The sequence below is a fragment of the Diaphorina citri genome, unplaced genomic scaffold (genome assembly GCF_000475195.1).
Source record: "Diaphorina citri unplaced genomic scaffold, Diaci psyllid genome assembly version 1.1 scaffold1222, whole genome shotgun sequence".
NCBI lineage: Eukaryota > Metazoa > Arthropoda > Insecta > Hemiptera > Psyllidae > Diaphorina > Diaphorina citri.
In genome coordinates, this window is record NW_007378651.1 from 24,199 (window position 1) to 45,239 (window position 21,041).

At 39.1% G+C, this 21,041-nt stretch overlaps 2 protein-coding genes and 2 long non-coding RNA genes across 4 annotated transcripts in view; 1 reads left to right on the forward strand and 3 right to left on the reverse strand.

Annotated features, from left to right (window-relative positions):
* The window catches only part of LOC103514777, a gene marked incomplete in the record, with an annotated part of 11,006 nt that extends 5,604 nt beyond the window's left edge, over window positions 1-5,402 (reverse strand). Inside the window, 1 exon segment of the mRNA XM_008479679.1 lies at window positions 5,231-5,402. Within this exon segment, the coding sequence (XP_008477901.1) occupies window positions 5,231-5,357 (127 nt within the window).
* An 801-nt stretch (window positions 5,403-6,203) lies between these two features.
* Window positions 6,204-7,021, reverse strand: LOC108253071. Its single transcript, XR_001809661.2, has 3 exons — window positions 6,988-7,021; window positions 6,617-6,697; window positions 6,204-6,264 (listed from the first exon to the last, which is right to left on the reverse strand). It is a non-coding gene; the product is annotated as an uncharacterized LOC108253071 (long non-coding RNA).
* Window positions 7,022-12,511: 5,490 nt separating this feature from the next.
* Window positions 12,512-13,190, forward strand: LOC113469759. Its single transcript, XR_003393083.1, has 2 exons — window positions 12,512-12,733; window positions 13,108-13,190. It is a non-coding gene; the product is annotated as an uncharacterized LOC113469759 (long non-coding RNA).
* Window positions 13,191-19,825: 6,635 nt separating this feature from the next.
* LOC103514779 (gem-associated protein 5-like) lies at window positions 19,826-20,901 on the reverse strand. The gene is made up of 3 exons (XM_008479682.1): window positions 20,851-20,901; window positions 20,305-20,628; window positions 19,826-20,080 (listed from the first exon to the last, which is right to left on the reverse strand). Exons 2-3 carry the CDS (start codon window positions 20,626-20,628, stop codon window positions 19,826-19,828), a joined length of 579 nt encoding a protein of 192 aa, XP_008477904.1. The 5' UTR covers window positions 20,851-20,901.
* Window positions 20,902-21,041: the final 140 nt, after the last annotated feature.

A 21,041-nucleotide genomic window follows, 5' to 3' on the forward strand; every position in this document is an offset into this window, starting at 1 on the left:
CCCCTTCTTTAGATCGAATCCAAAAATTAGCTCAATTTTATCCAAGGTTTTTCTCTTGCCATCAACTTTATTTCAGTTTAGTTCTAATTTAATGCTTCAAAACCTTTCCAAGAAATGGCAAAGTCAACCAAGAGAAAACCGAAGGGTTAGAGGAACAGAAGAGTTACCAACTATCCAAATATGTTAAACATAATAGCATAATACCTAGATAATGGGAAAAATAAATCAAAGAAAAATAAAATGCTTCCCCTACCTTTGTAGATTCGAAAAAAACTAGCTTCATTAATTAAACATAACAATCAAACTCTATCAGTCTAGGACCCAGAGTCAAAAAAATAAACTTGGTACATTTCAAATTTCTCACAACTCCAAAAGAAAAGCCATGGAAAACAAAGTTTTAAAAACCTCTTAAAAAATAATAAAAGAAAAGAAAAATACTAAGTGTATAAGTGTAGGTATAACTAAAAGCAATATCTAGGAGTTAAACAGCAAAACATCTTCAATGACTTAACATAACAATCAACAAATTTATAAATGAGATACTTAACATAACATAAGAAACAATTAAAGCTAAAAAAGAAAGTAGACAGAAAATAAATCTTAAACATAATGGACCTTTTCTTATTTTACTATCCTACCTTTAAAAAAAAGGAGGTACGAAATGTGATACAGATGAACTCAAAAACATTGAGAAATATCCCAACATTGAAGAGAAATCTCTAAACAAATTGAAGAGATCTCGAAGACAATATTTGTACTTTATAAGTGAACCTAAATCAATGGCACTGTTCACTTTACGCGAGTTCAAACGCTTCAGCATGCGTGTTCATTAGTTCAGTCAATTCTCTCACTCTGCTTATAGCTTCAGTCTCATTCAAATCCAAGCTTTTCAGGACTTTGAACACAAGGTCAAACACATTGCTGGGATTGGGAGCGTAAATTCTGGATGCTTCAAAGTTTGTGATTATTTCTTGGAGTTCCTTGATGCGCTGTACTTTCTCATCTCTGGTGAGCTCTTCTTCCTCGTCCTCATCTTCATTAGCTCTGGTGACGTCATAATTGGGATTGGTGGCTTTTTCGAAGTCTTGCAGGGCGTTAACATCTTCCACAGGTTTCTCAGTTTCACCATCAGGTTTCTCAACTTCACCATCAGGTTTCTATGGTATACATATATATTATTCAGAACTTCAAAAACTCATGACTTATTTTTATTTATACTTTATTCATTTTATTTATAATATTGGTTTGCCTTGTAATCGCTAGGTCGCAGGTTCGATTCTCACCCGAAGCGGACTTTGTCATAAAAAGATAAGGTTCGTTCTCGGGACGGCTGGCTTTCTCCTACCCTGTACTTCTCTCTTCGATTTTGGGACGATAAGACCTTGTAGCAGTTACAATTACCAAGTCATACGATTCAAGATGAACTGGGTTAGTCCAGTTTGGGTTGTACTCATCGTTAGAAGAGCTGAATTCCCAGTCTTCCGTTGGTAGATCTAAAGTCCCATTATATTCTTCCCAGTCTTACTTACTCACGAAAAGTATGTAATCCCCCGTATATTTTGACTTACTTGAGCGAGGCAGTCTGAGACAGACCGACTATCTCATCAGTGAGCTCCTCTTTCTCAATGGCCATTTTGACGACAATGTTGAAGTCTCCTAGCCACAGTGCAGTGCCCAGAGCTCCTGTAGTGTACTTGTTATTGATATGCTGTGTCACTGCAATAGGTAATCAAGGTGTGATTTTATTATTTATTTAGAGTTCGGAGAAAATGAAAGTAGAGGAGCACTCTGATTATTATAGTGACTTTAGATAGCTCATAAGTTTCATAATGTACAACATTTTCAACAATATTCTCACAATCTTCTTCTTTTTCTTCGTCTTTTCCCTTGTACAGACGGGGTCGGCGTTTTTCGTCAGCCTCTCAATCAACTCCAACTAGGGTGATTACTTTAGGCTGACATTTGGTTTTGGCTACAAATTTTACGAGTGGATGCCCTGCACACACAACCTTTGCTATTTCTTTAGCAAGGGAAATTCAGGCTGTTATACTTCCTGTTTAAATTCCCCCAGCCAGACTAAGCTGATCTAGTCCCTGATTAACGTCCCCCATCCAGTCTCACAATAAAAAAAAAAAATAATAAAATATATCCTTACGTTCAGTCTGCACAAGATTCTCCATGTCCTTTCGAGTACCAAAGAAGTTCAGATAGAGGGCGCTGTTATCAACCTCCTTCTCAACATCATCAAGATCTTCAGTCTTGTCCTTAGTGTCAGTTATTACTTGTCCATTGGTCTCATGGATGACACCATTTGTCAAAGGCACGTCCGGTTTGTCCCCTGTTGCTATGGTTACAGCGTCCTTTTCTTGTTTCATTTCTGTAGCAACGGCGTCCTTTTCTTGTTTCGTTTCTATAGCAACGGCGTCCTTTTGTTTCGTTTCCATGACAACAGCGTCCTTTTCTTCTTTCGTTTCCATGACAACAGCGTCTTTTCCCTCCTGTTTCGTTGCCATGACGACAGCGTTCCCGCTCTCTTCTCCTGTTACCATAGTAACAGCGTCCTCAACCACTTTCTCTTGATTCTTGACTATAGTGATAGGGTTGGTAGGATTGGTAGCGGTCACAAACCGGTTTACCAGGACATGGAGATGAGATCCGATTTGGAACTGGTTCCCCGTGATGGGAAACACGGACTTGGCCTTGCGTGTGTGATTTACTCCCTCATTGTCCATCTCATTTTCGTTTGGTCTCTTCTTATTTTCATCATTTTCTTTCCCTTCTTCCTGAGATTCTTCTCCCTTCGCTTCATCGTTTCCACCTTCTCCTTTGTTCTCACCATCCCCCTTCTCTTGCTCAGTTTTGTTCTCTTCTTCTTTCTCTGTTGGACTTGGAGTTCTACTATTTCTTGGTTTCGGCTTGAACAGGTTCAAATTCTCAATGCTGTCCACTTTCTTGATGATGTTATCCTTGACTATTTGCTGACACAGGGCTGATTCCAATGCTGCCAGATCAGCCTGGGCCTTGTAATAACTGACGGTATCTATGGTGATGACATCTTCTATGTAGTTGTTGACCGTGTGTTCTAGAATGTCCAGGAGTTTGGCTTGATCCACATTCTTCTCTTCACAGTAGTATAACCAGTTGACAATGGAGTCGGCAAAGAAGGCACGTATACTATGAGTGTAGTCGGGATGGGGGCTGAAGCTCTTGTCTAGCAGAGGGTAGGACTCCATTGGACCTGGAAATAATGGTAACACATTAAATATGATCCCAACGTACAAGAGTTAACCTCTCTGACAGCCTTACAACGCAACCCGCATATTGGAAACCTTGATAACATTAGTGTTAAAAGAAAACGATTTGGAAATCACTCAAGCTGAACGTTAAGGGCTAATTTTAACATGAGGTAAGATAAGAGAAGGAGGACAGGATAGGAAAAAGGCCGAGAACGAACTTTATCTGATTAGGATAAATTTCACCCCGGGCGGGAATCGAACCCGCGGCCTAACGCTTACAAGGCAGGAGCCCTACTTTTCAAGCTTCGTCTTACGTAGGTACTTATACTAATTACCTAGACTGGCATTATAAAGACGTACCTTTGGGATACAGAGCGGCGTTGAGTAAGGCAGGGAACACAATGATACGGGATTGTAACTTGTAAGCAACCTTGAGCGCTAGTAGAATATGTTTGAGATTGTCTGGAGGTGATTCCACACTAGCTACAGCCAGGTGACCGCTAATGTATACCAAGACCTGATGAACAAACATATTGTAAATTATTGTGTACGAAAATACTTACATATGTACTGTTATCTTCACCTGCTTAACCAAATAATCAAATTACATATAGGTAGTTCCAAGTTCTAAATCTGTGTCCACACATAGTCAACGGCCGTCGATTAACGAGGTGAATCTATGTTGTCGAGGCAATGTGGACGGTTTTAGTCGACATCGATCGACGGCTGTCGACTCGTGGATGTTAAAAAAGAAGAAGTTTCAGCTAATGTTTTAGACCTGGAGGATTCAGCTCTAAATAAATACATTGTGCTTGAGATGGATTGATTAAAGGAATAAAAATACAAGAATACCTTAGTTAAACTTGAAGAAAGTTAAACTTGAACAAAGTTTAGTCTCTGATATTGGTCTTGGCTAACTTACTTTTGCCTTGTCCATGCCTTCGCACAAACACATTCAATAGATCAGTTGCGCTTACTTGGGTGATGTTTCAAAGTCATAGAGCAGGAAAAATGAGGACCAACTGAATTTTTCTTTTTCTCCTACGACTTCTAGATACCGAGATAAATCGATTTAAAAAATACCGGAAAATCGTGAAGTTTGACGTCACGGCATACGCTCCCGTAGGCGATGACGTCATAATTCATGACTCTCGCTTCGTTAGTTTGTGCGCAAGCGTTTCTGCGCATTTTGACGTGAAATCTGACGTCACAACTCTTTGAACTTTTTCATTAACGGCAAACGGCAATTAAAAATTGAATTTTCGACCTTTTAAAGTTACGTCAGATTTGGATGTTTCACAACTTTTTACGTAGGAATCGACCTTTTATTAACAATATTTTCCCAATTGCAACTCCTCCATTATTCAGCTACTTGTCATAACTCTTCAAATTAAATTGATAAGGAATCGACCTTTTATTAACAATATTTTCCCAATTGCAACTCCTCCATTATTCAGCTACTTGTCATAACTCTTCAAAAGATCCTTTTCAATATTTTTCCAATTGCAACTCCTCCATTATTCAGCTACTTGTCATAACTCTTCAAATTAAATTGATTCCAAGGGCAAGGTAAAACCTTGACCAATGGAGTGCGCCTGACGATATGTGATGTGTTCCAATCCACTCTAAAGGCACAAAGAAGGAACTTGCATCTGAAAGTTGGTCATCCTAAAGATTTAAATTGCCAGTCTAGTTATTTTGAAGGCTAGCCCGCATGCTCTGTAAAAGCTAGGTCGCGGATTCGATTTCCGCCCGGGGCGAACTTTATTCTAAACAGATAAGATTAGTTCTCGGAACGGCTGGCTTTCTTTAATCCAGCTCTCCTTTTTTTTTATTATTTTTATTTCGGGGCCCTAAGGCCACAGTTGTTACAGTTTCTTCTTTCAAACCTTCAATAGGTATAAAACTGAATCGGAAGAAATAAAACTGAATCGGAGCTTTGGCATTGAGACTCGAACCCCCAACCTCTCGTTAACCAGGCGGGCACTACTTACTCTTATCGGAAGGTCGGGTAGTTGTTTGCTTCGACATTCTCCAGCACTGCACAGTACCATCACCGGAGCCTGTGATTATCAGGTCTGGATCTAAGGGAGACCACAGACCTGACATAACATGGGTCATATGACCATGGTATGACACTAGGGGGGTCTGGTTAAGCACATCCCACACCTGAAATACCTCGAATTTCAACTTGAGAAAAATAATATGTTACCATAGAAACTACACTCTCAAACTACCCAACATCAGTGGTGTGGTGGTTTGCACAATGGACTCTGAATTTGGAGGTTGGTAGTCCGAGCTCCGAGTCGAAGTAAAGTCGGAAAAATTTATCTAAGTGTATAAGCGAGGAACGATATTTGTGACACGTATTTATGCTGAACACAATTAAAATTCCTTCCTACACTCTCAAACTGCACCTAATGTCCGAAATGTTAAAGTGCTTTCATTAAAGGATACGATGGACTCTGAATTTGGAGGTTGGTGGTCCGAGCTCCGAGTCGAAGTAAAGTCGGAAAAATTTATCTAAGTGTATAAGCGAGGAACGATATTTGTGACAAGTATTTATGCTGAACACAATTAAAATTCCTTCCTACACTCTCAAACTGCACCTAATGTCCGAAATGTTAAAGTGCTTTCATTAAAGGAGGGGAAAAAACTGCAATGTTGGGTAGACATGAATCAGATTATCAAAATTCTGATTCTGAACTAAAGGTAAATAAGGGAAGAACATGCGAAATATTACCTGGACTGGTCTGGTACAATAGACAATGCCAGAGAGTACACGTTTGTTGGGTAGACATGAATCAGATTAATCAAAATTCTGAACTAAAGGTAAATAAGGGAAGAACATGCGAAATATTACCTGGACTGGTCTGGTACAATAGACAATGCCAGAGAGTACACGTAGGAGGTACAAGTATGTAGATCCAAGGTTAAGCTACGCTGATGCAGGGAGTAACGAATGAGGTGTCTGTCCACAGCCAATGTCCAAATGACTTGGTCCATACTTACATCAACATCTGTTGTCCTGCAAGAATAGGATTTTAAGGACTAGATTATTTTACTTAATAGGTACATAACTAAGAATTTGTAGATTCGTACAAGCTTAACCTATTCATATAAGCTCTTGAAAGAATGAAGCTTTGAATATAGGACATCATAGCTAATGCCAAGTTATTGGTTTCTAATATTTCCCCATAGGAACTAAAGAGATTTTAAGGACTAGATTATTTTACTTAATAGGTACATCACTAAGAATTTGTAGATTCGTACAAGCTTAACCTATTCGTATAAGCTCTTGAAAGAATGAAGCTTTGAATATAGGACATCATAGCTAATGCCAAGTTATTGGTTTCTAATATTTCCCCATAGGAACTTACTGAGGACACGCCAAGGAGAGAATTGGTTTACTATTGTGACGATCATGGACTAGCTTAAATTTGAACTGAAGATTTTCCTTGCTGAAACATTGAAAACAACAAACACATCAAAAGATTAATAAAAATAGGAAAAAATCATTTTTACCTTTCTTATCCTACTCATAAAATAGGGAATGTATTCGGATTATTATTTTTAATTATTTTTTTATTTTCTTCTGAACTACATCCAAACTATATTCTACAATCAATGTTTTTCTGCTTCTTCTTGACCGGAGTGTGAAATTATACCTAAATTGAATGTAAAAGATTTTCATGAGGTTATTCCTTTTCTGAGATATACTACTGAAATTTACAAAAGAAAATGGACTTACTTTGCCTGCAGTGGTTCAGTTTGGAATGTTATCATAGCAGACACGCCATCCTCTGTGGGAAAATCAGACACAGTAATGAAGCTATGTTCGTATTGGTGGACTAAGCCCTGACCTTTCTACCACAGAGACATGGACCACTGCACCAAATAAATTGACTAGTATAAAAAAAGGTTATTCTAAAATAATAATCATAATTACCTACCTTCTGTAGGATGGAAAGCCGTGTTTGTGTCAAAAATGATCAATGTTAAAACAATTACATACAAGGAGTGAAAAACAGACATTATACTAATTATATCTCTGTAAGGATGATTTCGGTAAGAAATCTATAAAACTGACTTTCCTTCCTAATTATTTTTGTTTTACAAACACTACTTGATTGTACAACCACCATCTGATTTTTAAAATTTCTTCATTAATAAAATTTAGAAAGCATTGAGTAATGTTTTGTTTAAAATAAACAAAGGAAAAAGTAAACAAAACTATTGGGTCATCTTTTCCCATGCTTCCTCCTAACACGATTTCACATCAAAACAAAATCAATGCATAGGAACATAACGTATATACTCACATGTTGTTGGCATTTTGTTAATAACGCCCTTTTAAATTTCTTTAAAATAATTCTAAATAAAATAACACAGTAAGTTACACACACAACCTTATGGTCCAAAAAATTATATATCTGACCAAAAAATAATTTTAAACGAAACGAAACCGCTTAAAAAGTTCAGAAATTACTACGCATAAAAATCACAATAAATATGAACTGATGAACTCGGAAAATGCAACACAGAGACAATATGATGATTACACCACTCTCAAAGTATGACGTCACTACATGTTTCAGAAGGAAGAGACCTCGAGAGACAAGGTGGTAACAAATTACTGATGCATGGAATTGCTTCTTGCTCAACCGGTAGTGGTGTTGTACTTTTTAGGTACAATCTGCTAATTTTAACATGAGGTAAGATAAGAGAAGGAGGACAGGATAGGAAAAAGGCCGAGAACGAACTTTATCTGATTAGGATAAATTTCACCCCGGGCGGGAATCGAACCCGCGGCCTAACGCTTACAAGGCAGGAGCCCTACTTTTCAAGCTTCGTCTTACGTAGGTACTTATACTAATTACCTAGACTGGCATTATAAAGACGTACCTTTGGGATACAGAGCGGCGTTGAGTAAGGCAGGGAACACAATGATACGGGATTGTAACTTGTAAGCTTACAATCTGCCGTTTCCAGTAAATTTAACCAAAATTTCAAAAGTTTTCAGAGGAAGCCGATCTTTGAAGGTGAAGAAAACCTGCCGAATCGGTTCGTGTAAAGCTGTAAAGATACACAGGCCTGCTTTCTGGAACATGGCCTGGAACGAAATAATTCGTGATTCCAAATACCTAAACTTACTACGAAGGTCATTTTTTATGGCAGAATTTCAGACCAATTCTATGGCGGGATTTTAGGGTTTTTAGGAGAATCCTAAATGAAATCATGTGAAGTGATCCAGAGCGGACTTCGCCACAGTCGTATCCCATCCTCGTCGCCAACTTAGAAGCTTTGCATCAAGACTAGCTCTTTATTAATTAATCTCTTACACCACAATTATACATCATTCAGAACATAGAACTTACCCAGGAGCAGATAGATGTGCGCTGCCTGTGCATAGTTCCCGTGAGAGGAAGCAGACTCTGCCCACGCTCTGTAGCCACTCGCTATCAACTCGTGAGTCTCCGGCAGTCGCAACTTGGCCAAGCACATCGCTTCCTTGTAAAGCTCATTGCGAAGGAGCAGACTCACAGCTTCCTCGACCTTGTGAATGGCGAGTAAGTAGTTGGTGGCCTTGAGAATGTTGCCGGAGGCGATCAGCTGTTTAGCGTACACCTCACAGCAGTCCCGCCACAGTCTGAAACAAACCATTGGGATTTTGAGAGTTTGAATGATTTTATTTTAAAATTTTGGTTTTAACTTGAAAAAGAGAACCAAATGGTATACATATATATTATTCAGAACTTCAAAAACTCATGACTTATTTTTATTTATACTTTATTCATTTTATTTATAAAATGTTAATATTTATAAATTTGTACTCATCGTTAGAAGATCTGAATTCCCAGTCTTTCGTTAGTAGATCTAAACTCCCATTATATTCTTCCCAGTCTTACTTACTCAAGAAAAGTATGTAATCCCCCGTATATTTTGACTTACTTGAGCGAGGCAGTCTGAGACAGACCGACTATCTCATCAGTGAGCTCCTCTTTCTCAATGGCCATTTTGACGACAATGTTGAAGTCTCCTAGCCACAGTGCAGTGCCCAGAGCTCCTGTAGTGTACTTGTTATTGATATGCTGTGTCACTGCAATAGGTAATCAAGGTGTGATTTTATTATTTATTTAGAGTTCGGAGAAAATGAAAGTAGAGGAGCACTCTGATTATTATAGTGACTTTAGATAGCTCATAAGTTTCATAATGTACAACATTTTCAACAATATTCTCACAATCTTCTTCTTTTTCTTCGTCTTTTCCCTTGTACAGACGGGGTCGGCGTTTTTCGTCCGTAGTACCTATGTCTCATCAGACGGACGAAAAGAGACGGACTCCCCATTTTGGTGCTGGATAAAGTAACCCGTTCAAATATGTGCAATCAAAAAATGAGTGTGGATTTTAGTCGATGGTGAGCATCGAACCCGGGACCTTGGAAAAAGTAGAGAAAATAGTGATACGGGAGAAGAGAAAGAGAGGGAGAGACCAGAGGTGAAGAACTAAAGATGAGGAAGACTTGAGAGAAAAGGGATGGAGAAGAGAGGAAGCATTAGATAGGAGGGTATGGAGGAGTAGGATAAGGGACGGTAACGCCGACCCCAAATAAGATTGGGAATTTTTTTTCTATCCGTGGCACCAAGCTTTGCTTTTACAGATGGGTATACCATTTATATGATTTTTTTTTTTATGTTCCGTTGATATGTTGAAATATTAATAAATTGAAACTTTAAAAATTAAATTAAATTAAAATTAAGAAGATATGTATCTACCTGGATCAATATTAAACACTTTGATGTTATCACTCCCCGTGGCTAACCAATTCTTGTAGGGCGATTCACACAAGGAAATGTACTCGGGATGCCATGCTTGAGTGTTAATCAGCTTCTTATGCTCCAACAGAGTGACTACAAGTTCCAACTCAGGGGACAAGATGTAGATCGATCTGAAAAATAATTAATAATAGTGCTTATTTATACTGCTCGCATAGGACTGAAATATCTGTTTACTAAAGTAGTAGGCTACTACTATTATAGTAATCAAATTCTCAAATTATCTAAAAAAAAAAAAATGACAATGTAGAATTGAAGTGTGGTCAGCCGAGTTTGGTTGGTAGTGCGTCTGCCTTGTAAGCGCTAGGCCGATTCCGCCCTTGGATTTGGAAGGCTCTGAAATAGGAATGGATTATAAATCAATCAAATCGCAAATCAAATCATAAATCTTTGTGGTAAAGCAGAAAGCTTTCTCACAACTTTTGTGGGTATCACAGCGCTTCCTTTACTATTAATTTTCATCAACTTACACTGGTATTTTTTTTTTTTTTTTTTTTAACCCCTTGGATTTGGAAGGCTCTGAAATAGGAATGAATTATTAATAAATCAATCAAATCGCAAATCAAATCATGAATCTTTGTGGTAAAGCAGAAAGCTTTTTCACAACTTTTGTCGGTATCACAGCGCCTCCTTTACTATTAATTTTCATCAACTTACACTGGTACTTTTTTTTTATACCTAAGCAGGTGAAAAGCCCCACTTTGGCCATATCTTTAAAATCGGATGAAACTCACAACAAGTGTGAACAGGCTCCAACTACTACTAACTAGTGAACATTCATTATGATTCCATTGGACGGAGAGCACTCACCTTTATATTCTGAGGTGATTTCTTCAGAAGTGACATCGCTAGTAGCAACAGGAGCTGACTCTGGGATATTCTTCACTTTCTCTGTAACAATAACAAACACATTGGCTCTACAATTCGATTTAAATTAAAAAATCAATATAAATGTTCTGGAAACAAACTGGAAAAAGTGCGAAGTACGCGGTTCTATAAGAGACGAAGTTTACACGCTTGTTTAACTACCAAGAGTATGTTTAACACACTTAATAGCTCTCACATTTTGTATTGGCATATCACAGGGCAACCAAACTCCTTTAAGACTTGAAGTAGGCCCTCCATCCACCCCTGTTGGGCGATTGAAAGGGGTCAGTCAATGGTTTCTTCAAATTAAATTGATCCCAAGGGCAAGGTAAACCTAGACCCTTGACAAAGTGAGTATGCCTGAAGGCATGTGATGTGTTCCAATCAACTCGACCCCTTTCGCCTTAATCCCCTTTTAAAGACTACAATAATTTAACCCCTTCTTTTCTCTCCTCAGCTATGTTTCCATCCGAGCAAGGAAGGTTGGTTGGCCTACGGAACAAGCAGCGGTTCAGTAGGGGTCGTAGAACTCGGAGGTCGGGCTAAAGGCCCGTTCGTGACCTATTCCCTGGGGGGGTAACTTTTCTTTTCTCTCCTCAGCTATGTTTCCATCCGAGCAAGGAAGGCTGGTTGGCCTACGGAACAAGCAGCGGTTCAGTAGGGGTCGTAGAACTCGGAGGTCGGGCTAAAGGCCCGTTCGTGACCTATTCCCTGGGTAAACCGGTTTGTGACCGCTACCAATCCTACCAACCCTATCACTATAGTCAAGAATCAAGAGAAAGTGGTTGAGGACGCTGTTACTATGGTAACAGGAGAAGAGAGCGGGAACGCTGTCGTCATGGCAACGAAACAGGAGGGAAAAGACGCTGTTGTCATGGAAACGAAAGAAGAAAAGGACGCTGTTATCATGGAAACGAAACAAAAGGACGCCGTTGCTATAGAAACGAAACAAGAAAAGGACGCCGTTGCTACAGAAATGAAACAAGAAAAGGACGCTGTAACCATAGCAACAGGGGACAAACCGGACGTGCCTTTGACAAATGGTGTCATCCATGAGACCAATGGACAAGTAATAACTGACACTAAGGACAAGACTGAAGATCTTGATGATGTTGAGAAGGAGGTTGATAACAGCGCCCTCTATCTGAACTTCTTTGGTACTCGAAAGGACATGGAGAATCTTGTGCAGACTGAACGTAAGGATATATTTTATTATTTTTTTTTTTTATTGTGAGACTGGATGGGGGACGTTAATCAGGGACTAGATCAGCTTAGTCTGGCTGGGGGAATTTAAACAGGAAGTATAACAGCCTGAATTTCCCTTGCTAAAGAAATAGCAAAGGTTGTGTGTGCAGGGCATCCACTCGTAAAATTTGTAGCCAAAACCAAATGTCAGCCTAAAGTAATCTATGGTTTCTTCAAATTAAATTGATCCTAAGGGCAAGGTAAACCTAGACCCTTGACAAAGTGAGTATGCCTGAAGGCATGTGATGTGTTCCAATCAACTCGACCCCTTTCGCCTTAATCCCCTTTTAAAGACTACAATAATTTACCCCCTTCTTTTCTCTCATCAGCTATGTTTCCATCCGAGCAAGGAAGGTTTGTTGGCCTACGGAACAAGCAGCGGTTCAGTAGGGGTCGTAGAACTCGGAGGTCGGGCTAAAGGCCCGTTCGTGACCTATTCCCTGGAGAAATCTCATCTGAAGGGCGATGAGAGTGATCGGATGGCAGTATACAGTTTGCGGTGGGGCCCCAACCCCAGCTTCCTGCCCGTGTCTGAGGAACAGAGCAAAGGTGCGTTAGAAAAATTTCAGTAATTGTTGATCTGTAATTATGTGCTTAGGTATTAACATAATTAGGCCTCAGGGACTCCTGCCCTGGAGGAACTGGGTTCGAATCCCGGGTGGGTTAAAAAAAAAAGATTGAATTTTTTCTCTTTTTGTATTTATTTTTCTCTAAGGATTCGGTAAGGGTTCAAATTAAATTGATCCCAAGGGTAAGGAATTAAATTGATCCCTAGACAAATGGAGTGAAGGCATTTGATGTATTCGGATCCACATTTATAGAAAGAAAGAACATGGTGCGTGACAGGTAAACCTTTCAAGTTCCAGGGTCATATCAAGCTATGGCTTTGTGTAAAAAATCGATAAAATTGTGCTATGTTCCAGAACCGTGCTTCCTGTATGGAGTTTCCAATGGAGATGTCTATGTGTTTACCCCATCCTCTAAAATTTTCAAAGGTAAGCAAGCTCAACCCTTGGAGTAAACTGGTTAGTATTTGTTTGTTTTTCTTTTTACTTTCTTTGTATTATTATCATTATTTTATTATTATTATTATTTTTTTAACCTGGTAGTCCCGGTACAGATGGGTGACTTTTGTTTTCAAATGTAGTGACTGATTGGGAGATAGGGTCAACTTAGAATTGAATTAAATTAAGCAATCAGATTGATTAATCCAATATTTAGACTCTTTATTGGTTATAATTCAATGTACACAAATACAAAATAAAAGTTTATTTACAAGTTGCCCTTGGAAACCATTGGGTGCAACATCAAAAGTTTATCTAGGCCGGGCCAATTTAACTGACCAAACAAACATACCTGCAGAATACAAAGCCTTGGCCTCGCTCGCGCTGTTATCGCTCCGCAAAGTCCCGGGAAATTTCAAAATTATTCACCGAACTGTTTCTTGCTTTGGCGAATTGGCGTGCATATTTTTCGGCTTTTGTTAAAATTTCCTTTGTGAAGACACCTTTTCTGAACATGCTTTCCGGCTTTTTAGCTGAAATTTCTTGAATATCTTGAGCCAAGGCCCACCTCGGGCTGTAGTGCCGTTTGGTAAGACACAAATACGAGAAATCACAAACAAGGGCGACATTATTGCCTGGGGCAATCTCTACCATGCAACCCAATTCTGTTATGTTCGCTCTCAATGTGTGGCCGTTTACGTTATGCTCTCACAGATTCCGTTTTCGCTTTCTTCTCTACTCCCTCATTGTCCATCTCATTTTCGTTTGGTCTCTTCTTATTTTCATCATTTTCTTTCCCTTCTTCCTGAGATTCTTCTCCCTTCGCTTCATCGTTTCCACCTTCTCCTTTGTTCTCACCATCCCCCTTCTCTTGCTCAGTTTTGTTCTCTTCTTCTTTCTCTGTTGGACTTGGAGTTCTACTATTTCTTGGTTTCGGCTTGAACAGGTTCAAATTCTCAATGCTGTCCACTTTCTTGATGATGTTATCCTTGACTATTTGCTGACACAGGGCTGATTCCAATGCTGCCAGATCAGCCTGGGCCTTGTAATAACTGACGGTATCTATGGTGATGACATCTTCTATGTAGTTGTTGACTGTGTGTTCTAGAATGTCCAGGAGTTTGGCTTGGTCCACATTCTTCTCTTCACAGTAGTATAACCAGTTGACAATGGAGTCCAGATCAGCCTGGGCCTTGTAATAACTGACGGTATCTATGGTGATGACATCTTCTATGTAGTTGTTGACCGTGTGTTCTAGAATGTCCAGGAGTTTGGCTTGATCCACATTCTTCTCTTCACAGTAGTATAACCAGTTGACAATGGAGTCGGCAAAGAAGGCACGTATACTATGAGTGTAGTCGGGATGGGGGCTGAAGCTCTTGTCTAGCAGAGGGTAGGACTCCATTGGACCTGGAAGTTTCTATAGCAACGGCGTCCTTTTGTTTCGTTTCCATGACAACAGCGTCCTTTTCTTCTTTCGTTTCCATGACAACAGCGTCTTTCCCCTCCTGTTTCGTTGCCATGACGACAGCGTTCCCGCTCTCTTCTCCTGTTACCATAGTAACAGCGTCCTCAACCACTTTCTCTTGATTCTTGACTATAGTGATAGGGTTGGTAGGATTGGTAGCGGTCACAAACCGGTTTACCAGGACATGGAGATGAGATCCGATTTGGAACTGGTTCCCCGTGATGGGAAACACGGACTTGGCCTTGCGTGTGTGATTGACAAAAGGACAAACAGACAAATGGAAAAATCGTGGAGTTAAAACTTCGAACTCATTTTGTTCGAATATTTTGTCTCGAGTCACTTGGTTTGTATGTTCATTATCAACAAACTTGTCTGGTCATAAACCACGCTACACGTTGCTTAACTTTAGTGTTCTGTTAGGTGATTGTCTATCCGTCTAGTCAATATTTTGACAAATTTCAGTGGTGCAGTGGTTAGCGCGGTGGACTTCGGATCTGGAGGTTGGTGGTTCGAGTCCAAGTCAAGTCATATAAAATTTAGCGTAGTGCATTAAGCGGGGAACGAAATTTGTGGCAAGCATTTATGCTTAACACAATTAAAATTCCTTTTTTAGTTAATATTTTGTCTCCAGTCGCTTGATTTGTATGTTCATTATCAAGGTTATGTCATAAGTCATAAATAATGTCATAATAGAGCAGGTCTTAGGCCCTATAGCCCTAAACTATAGGGGACTCAGCGAATGCATCATTACTTACAAGCCGATAGAGACATCTGTATTCCGATTAGGTAGGTAGTACCAACAAAGTATATGAGAGACGATTTGATACTAGTACATATAAACAAGACGCACACAGAGAGATAGACGATTCCTAATCTACACCTAGTCCAAGATCTAACTGATATAAGTCTATTGGAATCGACAGAACGAGAACATTGTAGAGAAGATAGTATAGAAGAGCAGTTCCCAAACTTTCGAGTACCACTTGACACCTCAATGTTCTTTTGGCGTACCACCTAGCATCAATAGATCAGTTGCGCTTACTTGGGTGATGTTTCAAAGTCATAGAGCAGGAAAAATGAGGACCAACGGATTTTTTCTTTTTCTTCTACGACTTCTAAATACCGAAATAAATCGATTTAAAAAATACCGGTAAATCGTCACGGCATACGCTCCCGTAGGCGATGACGTCATAATTCATGACTCCCGCTTCGTTTGTTTGTGCGCAAGCGTTTCTGCGCATTTTGACGTGAAATCTGACGTCACAACTCTTTGAACTTTTTCATTAGAACGGCAATTAAAAATTGAATTTTCGACCTTTTAAAGTTACTTTTTCGGAGTTTTGATCTCAGATTTGGATTTTTCACAACTTTTTACGTAGGAATCGACCTTTTATTAACAATATTTTCCCAATTGCAACTCCTCCATTATTCAGCTACTTGTCATAACTCTTCAAATTAAATTGATTCCAAGGGCAAGGTAAAACCTTGACAAATGGAGTGCGCCTGAAGATATGTGATGTGTTCCAATCCACTCTAAAGGCACAAAGAAGGAACTTGCATCTGAAAGTTGGTCATCCTAAAGATTTAAATTGCCAGTCTAGTTATTTTGAAGGCTAGCCCGCATGCTCTGTAAAAGCTAGGTCGCGGATTCGATTTCCGCCCGGGGCGAACTTTATTCTAAACAGATAAGATTAGTTCTCGGAACGGCTGGCTTTCTTTAATCCAGCTCTCCTTTTTTTTTATTATTTTTATTTCGGGGCCCTAAGGCCACAGTTGTTACAGTTTCTTCTTTCAAACCTTCAATAGGTATAAAACTGAATCGGAAGAAATAAAACTGAATCGGAGCTTTGGCATTGAGACTCGAACCCCCAACCTCTCGTTAACCAGGCGGGCACTACTTACTCTTATCGGAAGGTCGGGTAGTTGTTTGCTTCGACATTCTCCAGCACTGCACAGTACCATCACCGGAGCCTGTGATTATCAGGTCTGGATCTAAGGGAGACCACAGACCTGACATAACATGGGTCATATGACCATGGTATGACACTAGGGGGGTCTGGTTAAGCACATCCCACACCTGAAATACCAAGTTAGAACATTTTAACTTTTCCTTATGAATGTCCGAAATTTAGACAGAGAAAAAGTGATGATAAACACCTAATGTTTACCTTCTACTGGCACCGGTCGCTACGCGCATTTATATTACATAGCTACTCCTTTTCCTCGCGAAACTGAGTGGGCCCCGCAACAGCCAGTCACGGAATCAATCATTTGCAGGATACAATTTTTTTTACCCCTCCGGGAATCGAACTCGGATCTTCCGCGTGCAAGGCGAGCGCACTGACCACTACACTATTCCGACATAAGAGCAGAAAGTAAAGAGCATATTTTATTCTTGCCCTAATACGTACCTGGGCTACATTGTCATAGGATGTAGATAGGAGTTGTCCATTGACATGAGGGTTCCAAGCAACACATGTGATACGCTGTGAATGTAGAGACAGAGTCGCCACTGGTTGACGAGATAGGTTGATGTTCTCTGAAAGAAAAATACAGACCAAGATCACAAAGGTGGCTCGATAGCAGTTAAATGACTCTAATATTAGACTCGTGTGATCTGTGTCGTAGCATACCCATCAGACGGATGAAAAGAGACAGAATACTCCCCATTTTGGTGCTGGATCAACACAAGAGCACCATAAAGTAACCCGTTCAAATATGTGCAATCAAAAAACGAGTGTAAATTCTAGTCGATGGTGGGCATCGAACCCGGGACCTTCTACATGGGAAGGAAGGGAAAAAGTAGAGAAAATAGTGATACGGGGGAAGAGAAAGAGAGGGAGAGACCAGAGGTGAAGAAATAAAGATGAGGAAGACTTGAGAGAAAAGGGATGGAGAAGAGAGGAAGCATTAGATAGGAGGGTATGGAGGAGTAGGATAAGGGACGGTAACATCAAAAGATTAATAAAAATAGGAAAAAATCATTTTTACTTTCCTTATCCTACTCATAAAATAGGGAATGTATTCGGATTATTATTTTTATTTTTTATTTTCTTCTGAACTACATCCAAACTATATTCTACAATCAATGTATTTCTGTTTCTTCTTGACCGGAGTGTGAAATTATACCTAAATTGAATGTAAAAGATTTTCATAAGGTTATTCCTTTTCTGAGATATACTACTGAAATTTACAAAAGAAAATGGACTTACTTTGCCTGCAGTGGTTCAGTTTGGAATGTTATCACCTCTGCATATCTGCTTGTAGTGAGAATAGTATGAGGGCCACACCAGCACACCACACTCCAACCATGGTCCTTCTTGTATGCCCTGCACACAATAATGATACAAATAATGACAGTACCTACTAAATAATCACCAAGTAGGTGCAAAGTATATTTATCTTAAAAAAAAATAAATAAATACTATAATTGCTTGTGATAGGCTGCTTTTAGGCTTTGCCTGTTTCCTGGAATTTCAAACAGGTCCTTAATTTTCCTCAAGATGCTGATCCAGCATATCCAGCAGCATGTATAGTCTCCTTCAGTCACCCATCCAGATACTAACCAGGCACAATGTTGCTTAGCTTTAGTGATCCATGGGGAACTGACATTCAACATGCTATTACTACTAGTGAGATCTAGTCTGTACTTTATGACTTGCCTATTCCAGAGACTCTGTTTTACAAAATGTATTCTATGCCTAGAATAGGAATACTATTTATACAAGCAAAGATTCTATTCCTAGATTCTTACTTTGAAAAACGTTGGTTTTTGTTCATTGGACTGCGAGGTAGATGAATATTGGCAGTCAGCTGTGCACAGTCATTCTTTGCCTTGGATGTGCGTATTCTATGCCTAGAATAGGAGTACTATTTATACAAGCAAAGATTCTATTCCTAGATTCTTACTTCGAAAAACGTTGGTTTTTGTTCATTGGACTGCGAGGTAGATGAATATTGGCAGTCAGCTGTGCACAGTCATTCTTTGCCTTGGATGTGCGAGACTAGTAGGTGGGTTAGCTGAAAATATACATCACAAAATAATTTTAGTGCCTCATAAAATGGTAAAAAGATGAAGAAAAGAAAGGAATTTTTTTAATTGCGTTAAGCATACTTAAATGCTTGTCACAAATATGGCTCACCAATTATTACACCTAGATAAATTTTATGACTTGACTTGGACTCAAACCACCAACCTTCAGATAAAAAGTCCAACGCATTAACCACTGCCCAATTATTACACCTAGATAAATTTTATGACTTGACTTGGACTCAAACCACCGACCTTCATATAAAAAGTCCAACGCATTAACCACTGCACTACTGACGTTGGTTGGTGAAAAGAAATGTGTGAGAGCATAACGTAAACGGCCACACATTGAGAGCGAACATAACAGAATTGGGTTGCATGGTAGAGATTGCCCCAGGCAATAATGTCACCCTTGTTTGTGATTTCTCGTATTTGTGTCTTACCAATCTTACCAAACGGCACTACAGCCCGATGCTACTAAATTGCTAAATTTGTATTTGTGTACATTGAATTATAACCAATAAAGAGTCTAAATATTGGATTAATCAATCTGATTGCTTAATTTAATTCAATTCTAAATTGACCCTATCTCCCAATCAGTCACTACATTTGAAAACAAAAGTCACCTATCTGTACCGGGATTACCAGGTTAAAAAAAAAATAATAATAAAAAAATAATGATAATAATACAAAGAAAGTAAAAAGAAAAACAAACAAATACAAACCAGTAAGGGTTGAGCTTGCTTACCTTTGAAAATTTTAGAGGATGGGGTAAACACATAGACATCTCCATTGGAAACTCCATACAGGAAGCACGCAGACTAGTAGGTGGGTTAGCTGAAAATGCACATCACAAAATAAATTTTAGTGCCTCATAAAACGGTGAAAAGAAGAAGAAAAGAAAGGAAATTTTTAATTGCGTTAAGCATACTTATGTAAATGCTTGTCACAAATATCGCTCCCCAATTATTACACCTAGATAAATTTTATGACTTGACTTGGACTCAAACCACCAACCTTCAGATAAAAAGTCCAACGCATTAACCACTGCACTACTGACGTTGGTTGGTGAAAAGAAATGTGTGAGAGCATAACGTAAACGGCCACACATTAGGCTGGCCGATTTAAATTTAATGAAGTCAGTAAGTACCTGATTTCATGCTATAGATGACAACATGGGCACACTTGGCTCCAATTGCCACTACATCCTTATCATGTGGTGAAGCAGCAATACACTGAGGAAATACACGGGCTCTGACAACAAACTCTTTGACACTGTTGGCTTCCAGAGCCCAACGGACTACCACACTATTGTCACTCACAGATACAATCACATGAGGGTCTGTTTTAAGCCAATCAATGCCAACAATTTTATGTCCACTCTCAATTTGTTTCTGAAAATAATAAGGAAGGTAATGAAAAAATAAAGCATCAGATAATACACATGACAGCTAGGGGAGTCAGGGAGTCTCTTCTATCAAAAGGTTGAGTTTAGCTGGATTAAACTATAATTGAACAAGGTTTTCCAATAATTGAAGTAAAGTAGGGGCTAATAAATTATATCTTTTCACAGCTATTTGCTGAACATTACCTGAACCAAAATTTTAAATTCAATTACCGTATGAGCATTGTTCACCATAACACATTTCCCATTGGTAAGGTTCCACATGCGAACAGAACCATCATCTCCGAATGACACAAGATGTTTGTAGAATGGTTTGTTTGGGTCGGTCACCGGAGAGAATACACATCCAGCAGCCCTATCCTTGTGTGCTGCCCTGATAGTTTTATATTCAATACCAAAAGCATTGGCAGCATAGGCATTTTTCATGATAACAATGTCCGTTCGGACACAATAAGCAAACAAGGAGCAATCATGATTGACTGTCATCACCTGGTTTAAGAACCAGTTTGGTGTAGAGGCTAAGGTCATACTATCCATCTGTGTACAAAAGGAGAAAAAAATTGGAATAAGAATATATGGTTATTAATCTTATTGTTTCTTTTACAAGTAAGTTCTGCAGTTCAATAAACCATTGAATAAGGTATTACAATAGAGGCAGGTGAACCTAGCACACATTTGTCCATGTTAGCTTTTGGGTTGTTGTGGTAAAGGCAAACCACAGCTTTCTATCTTTAATATAAGAACACAAAGAAAACTTACTTTGAAAAGGGTTCCACACAAGTAGAGAGAATAAACTAAACTAGGGTCAATCTGCCAACAGATAAAATCAGAGCTCAGACTGTCGGAACTACCTTTTGATTCCACAAAGCTACCTACCCATTTATCACATCGGAGTGAGCAATTAAATTATAGTTCCATTAGTTCTCCACTAGAAAGGCAAACCACAGCTT